The sequence below is a fragment of the Pongo abelii genome, chromosome 3 (assembly GCF_028885655.2).
Source record: "Pongo abelii isolate AG06213 chromosome 3, NHGRI_mPonAbe1-v2.0_pri, whole genome shotgun sequence".
Classification (NCBI taxonomy): Eukaryota; Metazoa; Chordata; class Mammalia; order Primates; family Hominidae; genus Pongo; species Pongo abelii.
Window position 1 is genome coordinate 101,399,773 of NC_071988.2, and position 22,994 is coordinate 101,422,766.

At 47.8% G+C, this 22,994-nt stretch overlaps 1 protein-coding gene and 1 long non-coding RNA gene across 12 annotated transcripts; one reads left to right on the forward strand and one right to left on the reverse strand.

Moving 5' to 3' along the window:
* Positions 1 to 274: 274 nt before the first annotated feature.
* LOC134761289 (uncharacterized) lies at positions 275 to 7,460 on the reverse strand. Its single transcript, XR_010139736.1, has 2 exons — positions 7,231 to 7,460; positions 275 to 1,441 (listed from the first exon to the last, which is right to left on the reverse strand). It is a non-coding gene; the product is annotated as an uncharacterized LOC134761289 (long non-coding RNA).
* On the forward strand, positions 1,378 to 22,327 carry PRDM8 (PR/SET domain 8). 11 transcript variants are annotated; one of them, XM_063723480.1, is made up of 8 exons: positions 1,378 to 1,505; positions 9,520 to 9,617; positions 14,411 to 14,663; positions 15,028 to 15,281; positions 15,693 to 15,831; positions 18,109 to 18,329; positions 19,321 to 19,552; positions 19,936 to 22,327. In XM_063723480.1, the coding sequence occupies exons 6-8, from the start codon at positions 18,111 to 18,113 to the stop codon at positions 21,561 to 21,563; spliced, it is 2,079 nt and encodes a 692-aa protein (XP_063579550.1). In that variant the 5' UTR covers positions 1,378 to 1,505; positions 9,520 to 9,617; positions 14,411 to 14,663; positions 15,028 to 15,281; positions 15,693 to 15,831; positions 18,109 to 18,110; the 3' UTR covers positions 21,564 to 22,327. The 11 variants fall into 11 exon arrangements, with proteins under 11 accessions (XP_063579550.1, XP_063579549.1, XP_063579544.1 ...); XM_063723478.1 differs by lacking the exon at positions 1,378 to 1,505 and adding an exon at positions 1,962 to 2,071; XM_063723475.1 differs by lacking the exon at positions 1,378 to 1,505 and adding an exon at positions 3,023 to 3,516.
* Positions 22,328 to 22,994: the final 667 nt, after the last annotated feature.

Sequence of the window (22,994 nt, forward strand, 5' to 3'; positions counted from 1 at the left end):
TGTTAATTGCCACCCAGCCTAAGAAAAAGAACAACCTCAAAGGCAACCTCTATCCTGGATTTTGTGTTTAATCTTCGTTTGCCATTTTAATAATTTCCTTACTTTCCTTTGTTCATCTTTATCCCCTCTGAAAAGCTAAGAATGGAAATAAGACCTTTGCCTTTTACGATGCACTGAAGATATCCTGACAGTCTTCCTCCCCTTAGCCCCCAAATTACTAGTCTATGAGAATTATGCAAAATTTAAAACAGGAAGGTGCTCTTCATCTTGGTCCTCAGAAAAAAACATGACAAAGGTTGACCTTTAGAGAGGTAGTTAGTTTTCTAGATAAAAAGAGATACAAGTGACAAACCAAAGAGAAGGGGAAATCCTACACTTAGGGGGTTGAGGTTTTGGTCTTTGTGTGTTTTTAGAGAAGCAACCTCAACTTTCAGGTTTCTGAAAGGGCTCCCCTGCTTTTCCTTCAGCTTAGCCCTAGGCAAGCAGACCCCCTGCCCAAGCCTCCCTCCTGAGATCCTGCATATGCTTTCTTGCTAAATGACTCTTAGCACTGTTATCTCCTCACGGGATACATCTGTTGGGTGCCTCGCATCCTCAGCTCCACTTTCATCTCTTCTATCTCAACACATTGTTTCCTGCACTCCTGGTGCCAGGGTGGAAGGAAGCCATCCCGCCCGGCCGCGCTTGGGGATTGGCAGCCAATGAATGATTGGCAGCGGGCATCTCTGTCAGAGCTTTGGCATGCTGCAGAGTAGAAGCCCCGTGCTAATGAATGCCATCTACACCTACCAGATGTGCCACTGGGTGACATGCCAGATCTTTTACATAATGCCATTCTGCCGGACACAAGACAGCTGGGGGGTGGGGAGGTGCGTCTTTTAATGCTTTGGGATGGGAGTAGATCTGGCTTTCCCTTATTTTATTTCTTATTCAGACCACCCGCCACTGCCCATACACCCAATCAGCTCTCTTTACATTGGGCTAAGGCTCAGGGCATCTCTCTCAGAGACAGTGGCGAAGCAGGAGAGTTTGAGTTCCCAGGACATATCTCCTGTCCATGCTCATCATTTCCTTGAGTTCGCTCCCTGCCCGCATCCAGATTCAGGAAAGGGAAATAGTTTTCGAAATTAAAGAAATAAAAGCACTAATGGGATCTGAAATGAAAGGAAGGAAGGGGAAAAACTACACTTCCCATCCTCCCCCTCCCCCTATCCCCTAATATTCTCTTCTTCCCTAGTCTAAACGTGCAAGGATGAGCTTCCCACACCCCATCCCTCTGGCAGCTTCTCCTGTTCTTTCCTCTTCCACCGTCCACAGGAAACTGGAGCGTGTTTATCCCCAAGGGTGATATCCTGTTAGTGCCTGTCCCACGTTCTGGCTGAAGTAGCTGTCTCAAGGTGGAGGCGTCCAAAAATCCGTGTTGTTTGGGGAGGAATGTTTCCTGGAGTGGGATGGACAAGGTGGGAAGAGAAGAAAATGAGCAAACCACTTCTGACGGACAGCGGGTGCGTGAGCGTGTAGGAGTGCTTGGGTTGTCCTCGCCCAGCTCTCCATCCCCGGAGGGAAAATGGCTGGAGGGGGCTGGTGGTTGCCAGGAGGGTCCCCTCTCTTTCGCTAAACCTGCGGGTACCGGGCTGCCCTGTAATCGGCGGGACTTGAGAACGGCAGGCCTCCGCTCCTCCTCCCCAGGGGCCGTGACCCTCACACACCTCCCCACACCATCCCTCCCACGACACACACGCAGTACTTGGAGCGACTGGGCGCCACTCCCACGCCAGAGCCCTGCCCCGCGCCCGCCTGGGGCCGAGCAGCCTGGCCCCTTCTCTTGTACCCCCACCCCCGCCCGCTGCCGAGGCTCCAGATGGCTTCTCCTTGGGCTCGGCTCGCGGCCCCCAGACGCCGCTCGGCAGCAGCCGGCGGTCGCTCCCTCCCTCCCAGCTGCTGCAGCAGAGACCGGGGCCATTTCGCTAGGCGGACGGGCTCCGCGGCAGGCTCGGATTGGGGTGGGAGCGCGGCCGCCGAGGGGCCCGCAGTAGCTGCGCTCACGGGGAAGGAGCCCCACAGTCCCCAGGTAAGGAAGCCGCGGGGCAGGCGAAGGGCGGGTTAGGAGGAGCCTGAGCGTTCCAGTACCCAACCCTCTCTCTTTCTTGACCTTCCTCCCCTCTGCCCCTTCATCCTGGGCGTGGAGGGCGGAACAGTTTCTGGACCAGAGCACCCGCGAGAAGCAGGGAGCTGCCACACAGCAGCCAGAAGGGGGCGCCAGCACCCCGGGGCCGGGGATACAGGGCTGGCTCTGCCCCGGCGAACGCTCCCTCCGCCGCAAAGATGCCCCCTTCCGCTGGAAAGCGGTAATGCCCACCGCCCACCGCGACCAGCCCTTCCCCATTTTTCTCAGTTCTAATTGTACTCCTCTCTCGTTTCCTTTTTGCTTCTCTCTCTCTCCCCGCTCCCTCGTCCTCTCTTCTTCTCTCTTTCTCTCTGCCCTTGTTCTCTTACTTCCCCCTCCCTCCCCGCTTGCACCCCGGTACTTTTCCTTCTCTTTTCTGATCACTGGCGGGGGGGAGGGTTTGTCGCCCGCCGGGAGGTAGTGTGGAGGGGATGGACGTGTTTCACGCTCTGGTTCTGGCTCTGGCTCCTCTCCATAGGTGCCTCCCTGGGTGCTCGCGAAAGCAGCCCTGAGAATGGCAGCTCTCAGAGGTTGAAGTCATTCTTTTCGGGGGACGGGGCACGGCGACTGTTTGATTGGGGGGTGAATTATGCATTTGGGGCAGCGCTTCCCTGGAATGCAGAGCTGGGGATTTCCCTTGCTAGACGGATGCTTAAAGTTCAGTGGCTTTGTACTGAGCCCCTTTCTCCCACCGAAAAGTCATGACAGTCCAAAGTATCTCTCTCTCTCTCTCCCCCCACCTCCCCACCTCTCTCCAAAACCCTAAAGACAGCCTCCCTGGACAGTCTTCACCGTTTTTTTTCAGAAGCAGTTGCGCTGGAGGTGGGGAAAGGGAGGGAAGGGACATTGAAAGGCCGCAGTGGCTGGCATCTCCGCGCCCGTCAGATGTCCTCTCTAATACCCCAGTGTTCTGGCGCGTGCCCACAGTGCCCCCAGACCCTCCGCTCGCCCGTGCGCCGAGGTCGTCGGGTTTTAGACCCAGAGAGCACGTTCCGTAAGCTCCCGGCCCAAATCCCCTCGGAAAAATTAATCACAACGACCAGCGGATGCAAAATGTGTGCCTGTGTTGAGTCTGTCTTTTAATCCCGAACGTAATTCTAAAAAGCAGCATCAGACAAGAGCTTTATTAATCCCTTACACGAGCAAATGCGATCTCTGACCTACTAGACTTGTTTTCCTGCAATTTCACAAAAAGCCTCGCTAGAGGAATGTGCAAGGACAGAAGGGAAACTGAGGAGACCCGCAACTCATTAGCAAAATAATAGGGTGCACTTCAATAAAAATGCGGTCCTGAAGTGGAGCGGACTCACCGGCAAGGAGCCCGGAAAATCGACAGGGGCGGCGGCAAAGTGAGTGATGGGGATTGGAGGAAGGGGTAGGATTGGAGGAAGGGCCTCAGGCACAGAGTGTGGTTGGGAGCTGGAGTGGGAACCCAGTTCTGTCTCTTACGAAGGCTTAGGGCCCATGTGACTTAATTTAGGGGCTGTCCCCTTGCGAGGGCACTAGGACAACCGGAGGGGCCTAGTTCAGAGTTTGATCCCTTGGGGCCTGTTTCTCGCACTTGAGATTTCACTATCATGTCGTTCAATTAATTATATTTCCCTTCTCCCATTTTATTCAAAACCGTCTTCCACTTCCCTCATAATCGTAATTTGCGTCATTGCCTTTTATCGTTGATTAATTAGGAAGCCGAAAATGATAATGGAGGGTCGGGCCAATAAATTAGCTTTAGGAACAGACGGACGGACGTCCGAGGCTGCTGCATGGGTGGGCGCTGTCCACCAAAGCTAGCGGGGGCCACCGTCGCTGCCGCTGGCTGCTCAGGAAGGGGTTAAGGAAAAGGCGCGCGGTACTGGCTGAATGGAGAGATCCACTCTGAAATAAACCCGGTGGCCACAAGGGAAAACTTCTCACTGCACTAAGTGGAGAGACTCCTGTGACGCTTAGCTTTTCCCGTTTGGTATAGAAAAGGAAGGACTGGTTTGTTATAGAAATGGAGAAGAGGAAGGATGGGGTAGGATAAGAGTCAGACTCCTGTTACTTTCAGAGGCCTCCCTACTAGCGGGTAAACAGGTTTAAAGTCTGGGCCTTATTAGGAGCTTTTTTTTTTTTTTTTTTTTTTTTTCCAGAACTGGAATGTTAGATTTACTTTTGCATCCTTTCCTTCCTCTTTCCACTTACCTACTGGTCTGAAAGAGGGAAGAAAGAAGGGAGGAAATAAGGGAGGAAGAAAGAGAAGGGAGAGAGAGAAGGCGGGCTGGAGAGAGAGGGAAGGGGGAGAGAGAGAGAGAGAGAGAGAGAGAGAGAGATTGTCAAGATCAGATCAGTTAACTCCCTGGCCAAAGAGGAAAGTTGCTAATGTGGAGTTGCTCCCTGCCCTCAAAGAAGAAGCAGCTCTGGGCGGGTAGGGTCTCCTCTTTTCTCCCTTCATGAAATCGATCACGCCTCCAGAGGGCTGAAGGAGAGCACTTTGCCACTCTTCACAGCTACGCCCTGGCCTCTTTAGCTTTCAACTGAAAACCAATTAAAGGTTTCTATAAATCTGTTAGTGCCCCTTTTATCTGGGGACCCCTGATGCATGCGTTATTGCCCTTTAGATGCCTCTTCCGTGTTTTGTTTTACAATTGTTGTATCAATATAATGCGGCCTTTCTTTTGCTGTCTCTATAGATACAGATACACAAGGAAAACCAAAGCTATTCAGGCTCCTCGTTTGTCCAGCAGCCTAACAGTGGTGCCCTTTCTCTGCTGCTGCTTTCCCTGCTTCGCGAGCAGCAGTTAATGGTAGAAGCAGATGGCTACTGATTGGGGGAGCTTTGTGGCTCTAATACTGAATACTTTATGGAAAAGGACTTTATCATGCTTTGTTGGGCAGAGGAACAAGGGATGAGATTTATGGCCAGGAAAAATAAATCTTTTTCCAAGTTGTGGCTCCTTCTCACCAATGTCTCCTTTGCCCCCGGGGTAGAACACTGAGGAATTGGTTTTATTTTATTCTCCTTTTTGCTAACAGCACCTTTTAGTCAGGGTAGTGGACTAAGAGCCAGAAGTTTACGAAATACCCCAGGTTGTTACTGTATCAGCATTCTCTGCCCTCAGGGGGGAAAAAAAGCAGAAGAATATCATCTTGAATGCTGTTTCGGGCCATGTTTTTTTTTAATGTCCTCTTAGTTGATGGGTAAAATATTATTGTCCATTATTTTATTATCTATGAAGAACAGAAAAGAATGCTAAGAGCTCCCATTTGAAGTCAGAGGATGATACTGGTATTGAAGGACAGTGGGAAATGATGGGGCATTTGGTAATGCAGGTATGCTTCTCTACATTGAAAGGGTCTGAGCTATGGAGATAATTAGGGGATATCTGCGAATTTAGGGTTTGGGGCTCCAAATTGAATTTCTAAGGTTTGGGGGATATACAGAGTCCAACCCTATACTGCAGGCCTAATTCACCCCAAGATAGCCCATATCGTTTCTCTTTTCTTCTCTTCACCTGAGTTTTACTTCTCTAACTTCTCTTGAGTCGGGTTTGCTCCGTGTCTGTTGTTGGGTTGTGCCCCTTCTCTATATGCAGGGGAATGCAACCTCCTGCTCCTCCTGTCCTCAGAGTCTGTTCTTCTAGAGTAATGTCACCCCCCTTCCTGAGATCTGTAACAAAGTCACTCAGAAATGCTCCTATGGAGCCCCAGATGCCTACTAGCAACCTGGCACCAAGTGATGGCAGTCAATCCCAGCTCTGGGTCTCCATTCCCATTTCAGACAGACTCTTTGTCTCCCTGATTTTTGAAATGTCATTTTCTGTTCAAGAAACATTTGTTGAGTGTCTTTCATGTTCCAAGTCCCTTTTCTCTGCCTTTTCAATTCTTTTACCTTGTACCTAAACACTAAAGACAAAAGGCCAGGAGGACAGGCATTCAGCTCCCACAAGGGTCACCTAACTTTCTACCACAAGCTACTTCCTTCCAACTCTCCAGGCACTACCACCCCACACACTGACATGCATCTTTGCATCTTGTTTCTCTCCAAAGAGGAAAAAAAGTGGGAGGAGAGAGCTGAGATTTTAAAAATTCTATTTCCAGCATTCCAAAGCAGAAGACACTGAGATGCTTTAAACTTTGGGCATTTCTTTTGTGCTAGGCTGAATGCTCTGCCAGCCTCATCACACTTAATTCTTATGCTGACCCTTTAAATATGATGTTATGGATGTTAGATATTATAATATCCCTATTCCACAGATCCCCCTGCTTCACAGGAAACAAAAGCATAGAGATGCTAACTAACTCAAGCAAGTGGCCTAGCTGGGATCTGAACCCAGGCTTGACCTGCAATATTCATAGCCACTCTATGAAATAGACGTTGTCTTTACTATTTTACAAATGAAGATACTAAAGTTCAGAGAGGTTAAGTAATTTGCTCAAACACACAGGTAGGAGATTACAGACCCATGGTTCAGACCTGAGTGTTCAAAATCCCAAATATCAACCTCTTAACCACTGCCTCTTGGATCATTCAGAAGGAAGAGCAACTGGGAACCCACGACTGACCGCTATTACCTGATCCCCAGTCCTAGACTGGGCGGAAAGTTTCATATAACGTGAGACGGTGCGCGTGGGGAAAACGTAAAGCTCCCGTTCAGGGCTGCTCCTGCGCGGAAGCTGCGTGGGCTAGGAGAAGGAGGCTCCGCCGGGCATCGCGAGCCAGACAGGGGGCTCCGTCTGTCGTGCGGCCCACAGTGCTCCGCTCGAAGCCAGCGTGCGGGCGCTGGGACAAGGAGTGAGGGCAGCCACGGGGGGAACCCGCCCTGCACAAAGCTCCAGTGCCAATGGTGTAGCTGCTGCCTCCGGGCACCAGTTACCTCGTCCTGCCAAGCTCCGGGACTTGGGTGTGTAGGGGAGGGCTGGAGCCATCCACCCGGTCCGCATCTGAGCCACAGCCCTTCACAGGAGTGGGGAGGTCACGCGCGCTCTAGGGGGCCCAGAGCCCTGGTCCGCGCTGGGAGGCCCGGTTCCCAGGTTTCTCTGCCCACCCCCAGAACTCGGCTTTTGGCCGCGGCGCTGGAGTTTACCATCAACGTGTTCACATGCTTCTCATCCCACGGAGTCGCCCGGATCAGCCTTTAACAGTCTGACTTATCGGCGTTTCTAACGTGGCACTGCGACCCTGACCCTTGGCGCCTCTACCAGTCCTAAAGAAAGAACTTGCAAGCTGGGCATGGGAGGAAGGAAGTCAAATATCAATCTACCGGGCAGGCCTTCCGCAGCAAACTGATTGCTCTTCCATTAAACCTGGGGTGGGGGTGGGGGTGGGAGGTGCGCGGTGCGGGCTGGGAAAGAGGGAAAGGATGACTGCTTTTCCTTCCATTTCTCCCTAGAAGCTTCGGGAAATCCTCAGCCCTCGCTGGGTCACTTGGAAAGTGGGTGCACAATACAGTTCTTAGTTTTCTAATGAGGAAGCAAAGGCAGTGTTAGTAACAATAGGCAGGTCTGAAATGGGTATTTAGTATGTACCAAGCGTCGTTCTCTGCTTGCTAAGTATCACCTCAGCCCTAACCTTATGAAAGGGGTCCCTTTAATGCCCTCAGTTCACAGATGAAGGACTGAAGTACAGACCAGTTAAATTACCTGAGGGTGGGGGGGCTGGGATTCGAAGCCATGCAGTCCTGGTTCCTCTGTGGAGTTGTGGGCTTTCCTGAGCCTGAATTGTTGGTCCTTCTTCTTGGGTCACTTCTCCAGACTTCTAAGGAGAATGCTCATTAATGAAGGCATTGAGACCATCTCGTGTCCAAGACTGAAATGAAACTAGCCCTGGCTCTTGGAAGTGATCCCTTACCATCTGCTCAGCAACTGGCTTTCCAAAGCGCGCTCGCCCTCGTTCCCTTAGAGTCCTCACTGCGATCCGGGAGGCAGCTCTTGCCAGCTTCAGTTCAACCGGAGGAAAACCAAGGCTGAGCTAGGTCACCGACAGCCCAGCTACTAAGAAATGGGAACACAGGCTCCTGCCCTGCTAAACGAGATCAGGCGACCAGCTGGTCGAGGTCGTGCACAGAGGCAGGGAGAGAGGGTGGTGGAAAGAGTGTTAGGTTCCCGCAGGCCCCGCCCTTGGAACGCCTTTCCGCAGGTAAAGTGGTCACCTAGCGGGAAGCAAGTGATGGCACTGATTGCCGATGGAAGGCTAAAGAACATGGGAAATGTGGCGGGCCCTTGGGAACTGCATTTCTTCCCTGCTTCGCCCGGGGCTCATTTGGAGCGTACCAAGCGCGCCGCTTGGCCCCACACTGCCCCACATTCACGGTTTGCGCACTGTGCGTCTACAAGGGCGACGCCGGGCAGATGATGGCTTGTTTTGTTCTGCCCTGTTAGCCTCCTGTGTCAGGGCTCTGCACTCTTTGGTGAATCAGCTCAAACGATGTGATCCGTGTCTGCGCCTCCTGATACTGTGCGGGCGTTGCCCTCCTTGGATCTTTCCCAGGGAAACCTGATTTGCCAACATTGAAGTCCGTGATTTGGCCTTCTCTGCACTCTTAGTTCTGTCGCTGTACCTTTCACTAAGACATGGGCACCGGACAATGTAGACATCAGGAAGTGTCCGAGTCTAGCAGGCACTTCTGTGCCTTGTCTTGCTTCCCAACCTTAGGACTCAAACTCAGCTGTGTGGGGCCTTGAGGAGGAGCAGCTAATTCCGTCCCCCAGGTTAGAAATGAAACTCGTTGCACTCAGTGCATTGGCATTGGCTTTCTAGAGGGTATTTTCACAAGTTCAGGGGAACCCCACTTATCTGGAACATAGATGTCTTAGGACTTCAGTAAACTGACTCTAGAATATAGATAATGCTGTTGGGTAGCTGATCACACACACAAGATATTAGATAGTAATATTATACTCAGGAAATATATTCTTTATAACTCTATTCAATTTGCTCCCTTGGGACCAATTGCTGTTCTGTATGACTTCACACAAACTATTTTCTCAAAACCATCTTACATGAAAACATCCAAAAAAGAGCACTGGCTACTTAATGGACAAGCATCCAAGTAAAATGACAGTCCTAAAACTTATTTTTAATTGCTGCCTTTGACAACATTCACCCCAACCTTCTCAAACACGCACCCATACCCATATATGCATAGAGGACCATTTCTGCTCAGGTATAAAGTTATTCAGGCCTAAGTTAAATTCTAGGCCTAGCAAATCTCAACATCTCTAGGTCATTATATTCAACATGTTTATTCTTAGGAATGTATGAGTGTTTTATTTAGCAATTCTGGGTATTATTTCTTTGAAAAATATGAGTTTTCCTTTAAACTTCCTTAAAAGGAGATTATGAATAATACCATGGTTACTATATTACATTACAGATACTATCAAATCAGCCTGGGAAGCAGCTTTTCGCTCAGCAAGTTCAAGAGAACAAATATGTTATAATCCTTGCCTATTCTTGCCTCCACTTCATAATGTAAGTCCAGAAGTGTTTATGGTAGTCATGATGTTGCTGTATTTGTGACATGTTGATCTTTGAATTTTTTTAAGGAGACCACCTTTCCAAGTATTAGCAGTGAGGAAAGACTTACATTGGTAGCTTTCAAGTGTTTTTGAAAATCTTCTGAAAACTAACACCTCTTCATATAATGTTTTGGGAGACATCCCCCATTGATGCTAAATTAATACCCCTGGATTAAATCACAGAACAGCTGGGATTAATTGAACTGAAATCATGAAAGATAGTTTTCACTCAGAGTTCAGTTGGCAATATGAGCAAGGGAGCAGTTTGGGAGCATAATTTGTGAAGAAATTGAACCATATTTCCAATACTCTTTAATACATGGTAAATAATCACTATTGTGGTTCCTAACTGGTATCTACTTCTCAAATCCTCTCTGTCCCTCTCTTTCTTCCTTTCTTTTTACTTTCTTTCTCTCGCTTCTCTCTTCCTTGAGAAAATGAAATGTCTCTCTCTTTGGGCCTCAGGAAAGTGTACCATGGGTTTATTCCAAGTACTGGACATTTGTGTCCCCTGCCTAGACCTCTTTCCCAGAAGAGCCATGCTTTCTGCTGCTTTTTCCCAAGCAGCCTAAATTCTTACAGTCCATACCTCAGAAAGCTAACTGGGATTAGATGTCAAGGAGTGTAGTCTGCCCAGGATGTATATGCTGTGTGTCTATCGTTGCCTCTTTATTTAACTCAGGAATTACAATCCACCTAAAACAGAGAGGAAAAGGGTGGCACACAAGTACTGAATTGGGATGATGTCCATTCTCCTGGCTGTGTGAAGAAATTTGATGTAAAGCCTCTCAATGTTGTCACATTCCCAAGGCCTAGAGTTAGACTTCTCAAAATTTCATTTGAGACTGCTGGACACCAATTTGAGACTGCTAGACATCCCCTGATCCGCAGTCTGCCTAAAAATCCTGACCCAGAGGGTAAGGAGGTTCAGAGTGACTGATGGAGACCTGGCTACAACCAGTCAACCCCCTTCACACTGAGATGCGTTCAAAGGGTGTGGTGTCTAAGTCTAAGAAAAACTTTGGAGCCTACAGATTTGACAAAAATCCAAGCCTTTTCTTGCCAGATCTTTACACACTCATCTGGGGAAGAGTATAAAATTTGGGAGAACCCAGGGGGTCAAAATAGTGGATATTGGATTTGGTTCAGAGGTCACACTCACACAGATGAGTATGAGGCACTGCTTTCATATCTGTTGGTAGCTGTGCACAATGTCACTTCGGTTTGCTAGCCCTTCTAAAAGTCATACTCAGAGGCCATTAAGCCAGTTGACTACAACCCAGATCCAGGAGGGGAAGATAATAACATATAGCTTTCAAAGACTATCCCATTCTCAGCTGAACTCCAACACAAATGTAAGTAAAACTTGGGAACGGCTCAGAGAGAAAGTTTTAAACTTGAGAAAGGTAGATTATCATTGTAATGATAATGGTGGTACTAGTAGCTTCAGGAGAAGCAGGATTAAAAGCAGGACTATTTACGAGGAAAAGCCCAAGAGAGAAAAGTATGAGTCAGGAGTAATGATCCCTGCAGTTGGGAGCCTGAAGGCCTTCGTTACAGGCTACAAAATTACCCAACCCTGAGTCTCTGGCTTTCCCAGGGCCAGCCTGGAAAACATTTGCTCATGTAATACCCAGTGAGCCAACTACAATACTTAGGGTGAGGAACAGACCCAAACTGAGTTTGCAATGTATACTTATAAAAAAAAGAGTACCCCTTCCCACACCCCACTGCCTCACATCATCCTTTATCCAGCTCAGCAAGCATGGCTCTTCTCGACTCACCAAAATGTAAAACAAACAAACAAATAAACAAACCCCTCTGGGTCTTTTTAAAAACCCACCATGTATCATTCTCTTGATAAAGGCAAAGTGGTAGAAAATGAGTTAACAACCCTCTGAACATTTTTGGCGCAGGCCTGGTGTTTTTCTTAATTGACCAGCCCATCATTTCTGTTTCTCTTTCATGTACAAGTAGTCAGTAAAGTTTATCCCTTAAAAAGTTCTTTATTCTGAATGGTGAGGCTAGGTAATGCAATACTCCTCCTTGAAGATCTATTCTCTGCCTCCCTCAACCCTCACAGCCCCTTCCAGAGACCTCCCTGTGGGAAATTAATAAGCTTAGGAAGGAGCTGCCACTGTCTGCTCCACTGGCATCCTCTTATTTTCCAGTGTGTGGGTTTTTTCCCCTCTTTCACCATGAATTGCCATACTCTTTTGACAATCAAGCCTTTGCTGGCATAGTGCTTTGGCAATAGAGTTAGAGGTGGGTAAGCCAGGACCTAGAAAGATATAGAAAAAGAAAAACAGTGTGTTTTCATTCTCGTGGGATAATAATCTTTACGTGAATTATTCCTGGAGATGTTACCTGCCTCTTATCACAGAAGTTGAAATATTTTGGGCTCCATTTTTCAACCCTGGGAAGAGAAAGAGTGTTCTCTTCCTCTTCCTCATTCTAATACTCGCTAAGAATTAAAATTCCCTTTCTTACCCTTTCTTCACCCTCTCACTTAGGTCATAAAAGCCACCTGGGGTATCATTTATCAACCTCTCTCCAGCCCACTCTTCCAAAATAACACTACAGTTTCCTACATGTGTATTTTTGCCAGGACTCCAAAGAGCCTTGCTAAAGTGGAACAAGGTGAACATACCCACTCTTCATTGTCATTCTTCTAATCACTTAATTGGAAATAAAATCCTAGGGAAGAGAGCTCCAAATACATGCATAAACCCATTGTTCCATGTGAATTACATAAAACTATTGACTAGGTACATTTTTATAGTACTGTCTGAGGCTGAATAAATGCCTCAACCCTTCATTTAGTATCAGTGAATTCCAGTAAGTATTAATGCAGAGTGATTTCAAAGTAGTTTATGTACCATTTTAGCCCATAAATTTCTACAGAAATAAAAATAATTTGTAGATTTTCTTTATCCCCTATTAATTATTATCATTTAGGACATTTATATTACCAAGCAAAATGTGTACCACTTAAATTACTAGAAAACTCTTCAAGTAAGAATTTTGACTAAATCTTACTTATATTGTTTTGTTATGTCAGTTAATTAACTCATAATAAAAAAGGGTAGGTCAGATTCATAAAATGTGAGAAATTCTTATATTTAAGGATCTTTACCTGAAAGCAGTAGGAAAAAATTAATTAGAGGGCAAAAAAGTGAAACTGAAATGAAGCATCTGTTGGCCAGATTCTCAATAAATTGCTCCCTTCTCAGATGTATAAAATTGTCGCTGTTTTCTAGCTTAAGACTTAAAAAGGTCAAGCTGTTCCACCCTCAACTTAAGTACCAAAAACATTATTTTATACAAACTGGAGTCAAGGTTTTAGTACCTCAAAAGAAACATAGTTTAAATGGTCTCTATATTTAATAAGAGAAAGGCCAGGCACAAGAAAAATGCCTTCCATTTAGAGTTTATTTTCTAAATGTCCACATTCTGGAGTAGAGGCTTATATATTTACAATATGTAAGATAATTTTTTAATGGCTTGCATGGACAGATGACTCTTCCTGAGAGATAAACTTCCAATTCTCTAAATAACAACAAAAGAAAGCACTAAGGAGTGTTCTGTTCAGCAGATTAATGAAATTATGTTCTTAAACACTGCTCCTCACACACCATATTGCATTTATCAGTCTGTAGTTTCTGAGGGACCACATGACTCTCTTATGGCTACTTTTCTTTCTTAACTTGAAGTTGTTTACAACCGTGCCTCTTCTGCTCTTTATTTTTCTTCTTTCTTCTACTCTGAATTAACTTAAGTTTCTGGCCACTATTCTTCAAACCTGAGGTTTATTTTCTAGATGTTTGAGACATTATTTTCACATTTCTAATTCTTCCACCCATTCTTTAAAGAAGTATTAGGGGACAATGTGTCCATACTTGTGTGTGTGTGTGTGTCTGTGTCTGTGTGTGTGTAGAGAGAGAGAGAGAAGTGAATCTAGTATTCAATGGAGCAACCAGTCAGAAGACAATTGGTAGCTCAGTACAGCTGCAGATTCTTATATACAGGCATGTGAGAGAGCCCTCATTGCACTGAGCCTTGGGAGTCACCCTTAGCCGAAGTAGATAAAATTGCACATAGCCAAAGTACATAAAACTGCACTTCAAGAAGCTTTCTTTGAAAAGTCAGCAGCTAACCTGAAAACTAAGGGATTCCCCATTTTCTCTCAATATATGGGGATTTTGCAGCCCTTCCTTCTGTGAATTTCAGCTTAGTTCTAGGCAGCAATTCGGAACTTGCCTGGGGTACTGACCAGAAAAGAGAAGGAAATACACACACACAGACACACACACACACACAGAGAGAGAGAGAGAGAGAGAGAGAGAGAGAGAGAACAAGGAAGAACATGAACTTCACGGGAAAGTCCTTGCACTTGTTTCTCCTCAGCGAAATCCTCCCCTGGCCTCCTGGGACTGCAGTTACCAGGCTGTCAAAGCCTCAATACCCCACTGAGTTCCAGAGAAGGGTCTCAAAGCTGGGAGAGGATCAAACTAACATGGTAAGCTTCTCTTTGCCAACTCTCCAAATACATTATTTCAACACTAGGAAAAACAACAACGAGGCTGTCTCCTTAAGTTGTGGTTCTGCCTCCTCCACTTTAGCTAGCTACACAATCCAATTTATCCTAATGCTGACAGATTGCCCACTTCAAAGTAGTAGTGGTGTGGGTGGGGCTGAAGGAGTTGAGAAACTCTCTATACCACTCAAAGGCCTTTCTTCCTTTAGGAGTAGAGAATTGAACTGTGAAAAAGAAGCCCGAGATCCCCCAGCGAAATAGTGTTGCAGCCCCGTTGAAGGAGTCAACTTGCAGGCTGTTAAAGACCTCAAGTCATTAGAATCAGCTGCTGCACTAAAGGGGCAAGTCAGCGCCTCTAAGTGGCTTAGCGCACAAACGAGGCTCCCGAGACGGCCTCGGCAACTCCATCCCCTCCTCCACCACCACCCGCTGGATGTGAAAAGCTTTCCGGAGCCCATCTTGGTAATCATTTTTATTTGTAATCACCCTTGCCCCCCAACCCCAAGACCTCAGAGTGCCAACAGCACTCATTATAGGACTCCCTCTGGGGCTGTTCAGAACGCACCAAGCAGAGGGGGAAAAAAAACCCACAAAAACAAAAACAAACAAACAAAAAAAACAGGAACTGTTCGAGTCCAGTAACCTGCGCTCTTCCCACCAACCTCCCACACCCCACCTCCGCCCACGTACCCGTGTCCTGGGACTAGGAGGTACCGTTATGTCCCCTTCCGAGGTCTGGTGACATTCTCACTCCAACCTCATCTCCCAAGCCACCGGAAGGCTGAGCCAAGTTCTCACCAAAGCGCATCCTTTCTGAATTTTGCAGGGGGAAGCTTGGTAGTGTTGGCACTCCTGAAGAGAGACGACGCCCGTTTATCACCCCCAGGCAACTAGCTGCGCAAATCAGCCGTGGCTCCAGGGCTAGAGAATCCCTGGAGCTAACCGCACCCCTCTCCCTTTCACCGAATGCGAACTCCGGGGAAATACGCACGGGGTCCGCACGCGCTGGGTGTCCAGCTCTCTGTCATAGCTTCTCCAAGTGCCTAGTCAAACGGGGAAAGGCCCTCTCCAATCATTTTGGTACCTTCCTTTCCAATCCTGAAACGATTTTCCCCTCCTAGCAGTCCCAGAGGGCCCGAGCTTTAGGAGGAGGTGGGCCGGGACGCTCTCTGAGAGGCGTTGCCACCCGGGGTAGGCGCTCAGGATCTGCGGGGCGCGGGCAGGCCGGGGGAAAAAGCTGCGAGGCAGGCGGCGCCGGAGGGAGCGCCTGGCCCAGCAAAGAGTTAAAGGGAGGGGACGTGGGCTGTCACGCGTCATTGGGCAGATTATGTGCAGCAAACAAAAAGTGTGTGTCTGCGTGCCAGTCAGTCACTGCATCGGGTCCATCTGTACAACTCTCTCCGTTTCTCCGTCTCTCTCTCTCTCTCCCTCCCTCCCTCCACCCCCCAATCTTTTTCTCCCCATCTCTCCATCTCTCTCTTATCTCTTCAGGAAGAGCCTAAAAGGCGGCAACACCAACACCTCTTGACATGGAAATACACTGATACAATAGGCAAAAAGAAACACTCGATTGCATCTTCCCGGTTCCAGGTGGCCTTATCTGGGAGATTCTATACCGACCTTATTCCTGGTAAGTCTATTTGCATTGATGTGGAAGGGGGATGGGAGGAAGACAGTTAGGTGGAAAGAGTAGAACATTATGTCTTCCGTCTCCTTATTATCCAGAAGAGAGAGAAAAATAATTCTTGAGGGGCTCTCTACTGCCAGTAATATTGTACAAAAGGAGGAGCGGGTGGGGAGCACTTTGCCGGAGAAACCGGAGACTGGGGAGCGCGCGGCCGCCAGACAATGCCTGCCTAGAGGGACGGGCTAGTGGCGGGCAGCAGCGACCGGCTTTCAGAAAGCCCCACCGGCTCTGGGGTATATTCCCAGGGCAGGCGGATAAGAACCTGGGCCTGGAGCGGGGCACGGAGCTGTGAAACGTTGGGTGGCAAAGGCGACCGCACGCAGGCGGGCGCTCCTAGGCTCTTGCCCAGCGGTTATTGTGATGGGCTTGAGGCTCGTGGCGCCTGGCGCTGCGACTCCGACCGCTATTAGCGCGGCGTAGTGAGGACCTTTTTGCCGTATTGTTAGGTAGAACTGCATTTTAATGACTGTGTCCCTGCTGTTGCCAGAAGTGACGGGGCGACCTCCCGGCACAATGAAATGCTTGTGTGAAAGAGATTTTTAAAAGGAAGAGAGAAAGTGGGGCATAAAACGCTGAATTGAAGGAAATTGAAAAGAGGAGAATAGGATTCCGTTGAAAAGGAGATGAGAGGTTATGGGGTTTTTTTTAATGTATTTTAATTTGAAATGAAAAAATCAGGAGGTCTACCTTGTATGGGGTAAAAATGACCAGGGATAGATGATGTAGAATGATAAAGTTTCTACTTTATGGATATTTTCCCTTATTTCTGCTGTCTGGGAGATACAGCCCAACACTTGACATTTGGGGGATGCAAGAGGATGAGTGGAAAAATGAGGCTAACCAAAGTTTTAGGCTATGTTAGCTGGAATGGGGGGAAAAGCACACCTTGTAATCACACATGTAAGGTTAACTGGTTAATATAAATTAAAATAAAAATAGATGTCACTGATATTATTCCATAATGAACAGCTTTGCAGGAAAAGAATTAGATCTACTCTTTCCTGCTACTTTAATTATATAAAACATACATAAATAATTGCCAACAGTGACATTATTAGGGAACAACAAACTTGGAGGAATCTTTTGATTAGTTTGAAATACTAAGCAATGCAGCTAGTTCAAAGCTAGTTTAAAAATTTAAATACCTGTTTTTTGTGTGTGTGTTTTTTTTTTTTTTAGTGATAAGTCTTGTATGGGGTGTCCAGAGGAAGGAAAATGTCCCTTTATGACAGCTTAATAGAGAACCCTCCATTGGGGCATTACTTTCTAAATTGCTGCGGATTAAACAGCTGGAGAGCCCACTGAGGAGTGCTCAAGCAGGGCTGCCCCCTCTCGCCCAAAAAGGGTCATATGGGGTAGGGGGAGTGAAAATTTACCAGTCATTACACACAGTATTTCAGACTGGGGACACTTTAGGCCTGTCCTGTACCTGCTCACTTCATGAGCCACATGTGACTCAATCCACCCCCTTGTATAACAAGGTAACCGAGATTCACTCTCATCCATAAATAAGCATGTCCAGAAAAGAAATTACCTCTGCTTGCTGCTTTTAATTAAAGCCTCAGAGGAACAGTGTTGGATTATGGTAATGAGCAGACATACGTCCCTTCTTGTAGGCTGCAGAGAAAGGTTAGCTGACACAGAATTAGTGGCCCTGACATTCCACTTGAAATCCATTCGCCATGCTCCGCTGTCTCCGCCTGCTCACTAATGCTGCTCCCCTCTTTGGAAGAAAAGAAGGCACCCAGTTCAATACATAGGCAGACAGGCACTTTCCCTCAAGGGTTAGAAGTTTCTTTCAGTAAGAGAAGTCTATAGGCTGCTTAAAAAAATTATATATGTGTGTGTGTGTGTGTGTGTGTGTATGTGTGTGTGTATATACATACATATATAATTCTGCCTTGAACTTCACCTCCAAAACCTACCCAATCCAACATCAAGGTAATGCAAAAATTATCTAGTTTTTCCTAGCCCTTTCTTTTCTTTCTCCCAAGCAGTCAGCTCCAGATCTCCCACTATTCTAATTATTTTAACAAGTATCCCTTAGTTTTCATCTTTAAAATATGCCATGTTTATCTGCTTTAATTTTGAAATAAGAGCTATGCAAAAATCAGGCATGTGCAAGGAAAATCTACCTAGTATTTGGACAGTTCTGCTTGGGTTAATGGCGTTAAAAGCAGTAATGTAACTCACTTTCTTGTGCTGTGTGTCTATCTCCAGTGATGGAGGATACGGGCATCCAGCGAGGCATCTGGGATGGAGATGCCAAGGCTGTCCAACAATGTCTGACAGATATTTTTACCAGCGTTTACACCACCTGCGACATCCCTGAGAATGCTATATTTGGTCCCTGTGTCCTGAGCCATACTTCCCTATATGACAGCATAGCTTTCATAGCTCTCAAGTCTACTGACAAGAGAACAGTACCGTATATCTTTCGGGTAAGTCTCCACTGTAGCTGTGTAGGTGTATGAGGGTAATGTCCTGTTGGAAATGGACTAAAAATAATTCTAATGACAAGTGGAGATAGGTTTTGCCTGTGGAAAAATGCAATAATGCAAGCAATCCCATTTCACACATCAAAAATTAGAAAAGGAAAATTAAATTCAGATTATTGTCAACTGATTTTTTGGAATAAATGACAAAATTTGATTTGGAATGTTAGAAATATCTAAATCAGTGCTTCAGTTCTGGATTATCCTGGTGATGAACACGACTTCCTAAACTCTGGGAGATTTCACTGGGGCGGAGGCTATTTGCATACTAACTAGTTTCTGCAAGTTCTTTGACAAGTATTGGGTACATCTGCCTTCCATTTGAGGAGGCTTCTTCATCCCTTAAATATTAGTTTCTTTGGTAATATTAGCTAGTGCCCAGAGTTTGTATTTAAATAAAAATGTTAATGGTTTTGACAGTAAAGCATCATCAAATCCATATGTCTGAATTGGAAGATAAAAGGCCTCTCATTTCCTATTCTTCTTTACAAAGAAAAGCTATTAATTGTTCTAGCCAAGATTAGGAACATGATTGCCATAGCATAATTTCTAACATCTAAGCTTGCTTTATTTCTGAAACAAACAAAATTCTCCATAGCTTTGTAATGTGGAATAACTTAGAAGTAAACTCTCAAGGGGTTAACATTAAATTATAAGAAGAAATTTCCTCATTTAGTATTCAACCAATATATAAAAACGGTGACTTAAATAAACTATATGAGTGATGCAGTGTTTCAAAGAATGGTTATCTTGCCTACTGGTTACAAACATGAGTATAGGTCCCAGCTTGGGCCAAAGTTTTGGAAGCGTGGTCTCAGATAATTTTTGGAAAAGACTAACATAGAAGAAATGGTCTTGATTCTTCTGATTTCATTCCCTCATGAGGGTTCCTCTCCCCCTCTCCTTCTTGTCTTCTTTCATTTATTTCAAACCGCAGGTAGACACCTCAGCAGCAAATGGTTCCTCAGAAGGTCTCATGTGGCTGCGGTTGGTCCAATCGGCCAGAGATAAGGAAGAGCAGAACCTCGAAGCCTACATAAAAAACGGACAGCTGTTCTACCGCTCTCTCCGCAGGATTGCCAAAGACGAGGAGTTACTAGTTTGGTACGGGAAAGAACTGACTGAGTTACTCTTGCTCTGCCCCTCTAGATCCCACAACAAAATGAATGGTAGGTTGGCTCGCGACCGGCGTGTGGGCCCTTAACTAGCCGGGGAGAGACGCAGGGAGCGGCAGGGGCTCACCCGGCGCGTTGGCGCGCCTTTCTTCCCTTTGGGTGTCCCATAGGAAGATTCTGAGATATAGTCTGGAATGAAGTTAAACAGATAGGTGAGGATAAAGCGAGGAAACTTGCTTGTTTGCTGTATTCCCCCCAAATCAGGAGGGAAAGTTAGATCAGGTTGGTCATTCTTTTCTCAGGCACTCGGGCCCTGAGAAATGAAGGTGGATTTGTCAAGGGGATGGTGGCAAACTGGCTTGGGGGCGATGCTGAGTAATCATGTGGTGTGCGTGTGTGTGTGTGTGTGTGTGTGTGTGTGGTGTTTGCTCACTAAGCAGGGTCGTCCCCTTACACATGCCTGGAATGCAGCCAACGTTTCCAGTTTGAGTTCCCCTATGTGGCGCATCTGCGTTTCCGCTGCCCCAAGAGACTTCACAGCGCTGATATAAGTCCCCAAGACGAGCAAGGCGGCGGCGTGGGCACCAAGGACCACGGGGGCGGCGGCGGCGGCGGTGGCAAAGACCACCAGCAGCAGCAGGAGGCACCTTTAGGCCCGGGTCCCAAGTTTTGCAAAGCCGGCCCCCTCCACCACTACCCATCTCCCTCCCCCGAAAGCAGCAATCCACCCGCTGCCGCCGGCGGCAGCAGCGCGAAGCCATCCACAGACTTCCACAACCTGGCCAGGGAGCTGGAAAACTCCCGGGGAGGCAGCAGCTGCTCCCCAGCCCAGAGCCTCAGCAGCGGTAGCGGCAACGGCGGAGGCGGCGGCCACCAGGAGGCGGAGCTGAGTCCCGACGGCATCGCCACGGGCGGCGGCAAAGGAAAGAGGAAATTCCCGGAGGAGGCGGCGGAGGGCGGCGGTGGCGCGGGTCTGGTAGGGGGCCGGGGCCGCTTCGCAGAGCGGCCCCTCCCGGCCTCCAAGGAGGATCTGGTGTGCACACCGCAGCAGTACCGAGCCTCGGGCAGCTACTTCGGCCTGGAAGAGAACGGCCGCCTCTTCGCGCCGCCAAGTCCCGAGACGGGCGAGGCGAAGCGCAGCGCCTTCGTGGAGGTGAAGAAGGCTGCCCGCGCGGCCAGCCTGCAGGAGGAGGGGACAGCCGACGGCGCGGGCGTCGCCTCCGAGGACCAGGACGCTGGCGGCGGCGGCGGCGGCGGCTCCTCCACGCCCGCGGCCCCGTCGCCGGTGGGCGCCGAGAAGCTGCTGGCCCCGCGGCCCGGGGGCCCGCTGCCCAGCCGGCTTGAGGGCGGCAGTCCTGCGAGGGGCAGCGCCTTCACTTCGGTGCCGCAGCTGGGCAGCGCGGGCAGCACTGGCGGTGGGGGCGGAACGGGCGCCGGGGCCGCAGGCGGCGCGGGCGGGGGCCAGGGCGCCGCGTCGGACGAGCGCAAAAGCGCTTTCTCGCAGCCAGCACGCTCCTTCTCGCAGCTGTCCCCGCTGGTGCTGGGCCAGAAGCTGGGCGCGCTCGAGCCATGCCACCCCGCCGACGGCGTGGGACCCACCAGACTCTATCACGCCGCCGCAGACCCTCTAGCGGTGAAGCTCCAGGGGGCCGCGGACCTGAACGGAGGTTGCGGGTCCCTGCCGAGCGGCGGCGGCGGCCTGCCTAAGCAGAGCCCCTTCCTGTACGCCACCGCCTTCTGGCCCAAGAGCTCCGCTGCCGCTGCAGCCGCGGCTGCGGCGGCGGCCGCGGGGCCGTTGCAGCTGCAGCTGCCCTCGGCGCTCACGCTGCTGCCGCCCTCCTTCACCTCGCTGTGTCTGCCCGCGCAGAACTGGTGCGCCAAGTGCAATGCCTCCTTCCGCATGACCTCCGACCTAGTGTACCACATGAGGTCGCACCACAAAAAGGAGTATGCGATGGAGCCCTTGGTGAAGCGGCGGCGAGAGGAGAAACTCAAGTGCCCCATCTGCAATGAGTCCTTCAGGGAGCGCCACCACCTCTCCAGGCACATGACCTCGCATAATTGACTCGGAAAGGACCCCAGCTTTCCACGCGCGCGCACGCACGCACTCACAGTCAAGCCACCTGCAGGAATAAACACGCGAGAACATCCACCGCTTCCTTGCACCCCGAAACACTGCACAAAGACACATACATTCACCCCCTCAACGCACACACACTTCCTCTCCTCCCAGGAACCTCATTCAAATATTTACCCGGGACACACACACCCACACACACACACACAGACATACACACAAGAGCCAGGATGGTGGAGTTTTGATTGGGTGGGTTGTTTGAGGGGGTCTTCTTTTGAATGCACGCATTTTCACTTTCCCCAAAACAAAGGTACATTTTTAAAAATGTCATATATTGCAACATATTGATGCATTTGTCATACGTTTCTACTTAAATTATTAAGCACTTACAATTTAGATGTAATAATTATATGTAAGGGCAAAATTTATTTTAGATATAAAGTAAAGGAGGAGGGTGAGATGCTTTCTGCATTTCTTGATGACAGTTTGTGTTCTTACAAAAATAAACAAAATGAATAAAGAGGGGTCGCCATTCAATTTGAGTTTCCAGGGGGAAGTGCATGTATAATGAAATGATAATGGACTTCAATGAAGAATGTCATCAATTATGTACATATGTATTTTCTTTTAATACAAAGTGTAATTTTGTGCCAGTGAAATGGAGTCTGAATAGTTATGTGTTTCTTTTATCCCTGGAAATATTTATTAAACTTTATAGTTTATCCGAGTATGTTGGATGCTTTGACAATAAATGACTATTTTCTTCAAAGCAAATATTTGGAAAGTTTTTAAATTTTATTGTTGTAGTTAAGGACTATACTTTGAGTAAATGTCATTTATTTTCACTGAGTTCATGAAAAGAAGGGAAGAAACAGCATAAGAGAGAATGATAAACCTGGCACCATTTGCATTTATGTACTCTAAGCCAATTTTGAGCCTAAAAGAAGATAAGTTTTTATTATCACTTTGAAAATATTTAGCTGGAAAGTGTTGTGCATCTTGATCAAAGACAAATCATTTAGACAAAGATGCCTGCCATGCAGCTAACCTGTCACTGGGACACCAGCATTCTTTTCAGCAGCAGGATAATTAGCATCTTCACAAATGGTCTGAGACAAACAATGTTCAGTCTGGGATCTGTGAGACCAGATGAGAAGCCCACTTTAGTTTCTACTAGTGATGGCTAAATAGAAGGGTATCTTGTTCTCTAATGTCATTACAATGGCATGCTGTCATAATCTATTTAGAGATCCTGTGGGGGAGTTTCCCTAAAAACCAAGGTGGAATGACCATAGTTTGATCATGGTCTATGTATTGCAAGGCCCATCTTTCCTTCTAAAGGCATGGACAACTGCATAGCCTCTGCAAAAAACGTGTCCTGAAACATTACAATGCAGAAAAATCTGACGATTGCCCTCC

Coding starts and splice junctions, on each gene's coding strand:
- PRDM8 (XM_063723474.1), top strand. CDS start 1,862: ATGGCTTCTCCTTGGGCTCGGCTCGCGGCCCCCAGACGCCGCTCGGCA. Junction 18,330..19,320: donor CAGTACCGTATATCTTTCGG/GTAAGTCTCCAC, acceptor TTCAAACCGCAG/GTAGACACCTCAGCAGCAAA. Junction 19,553..19,935: donor ATCCCACAACAAAATGAATG/GTAGGTTGGCTC, acceptor TTGCTCACTAAG/CAGGGTCGTCCCCTTACACA.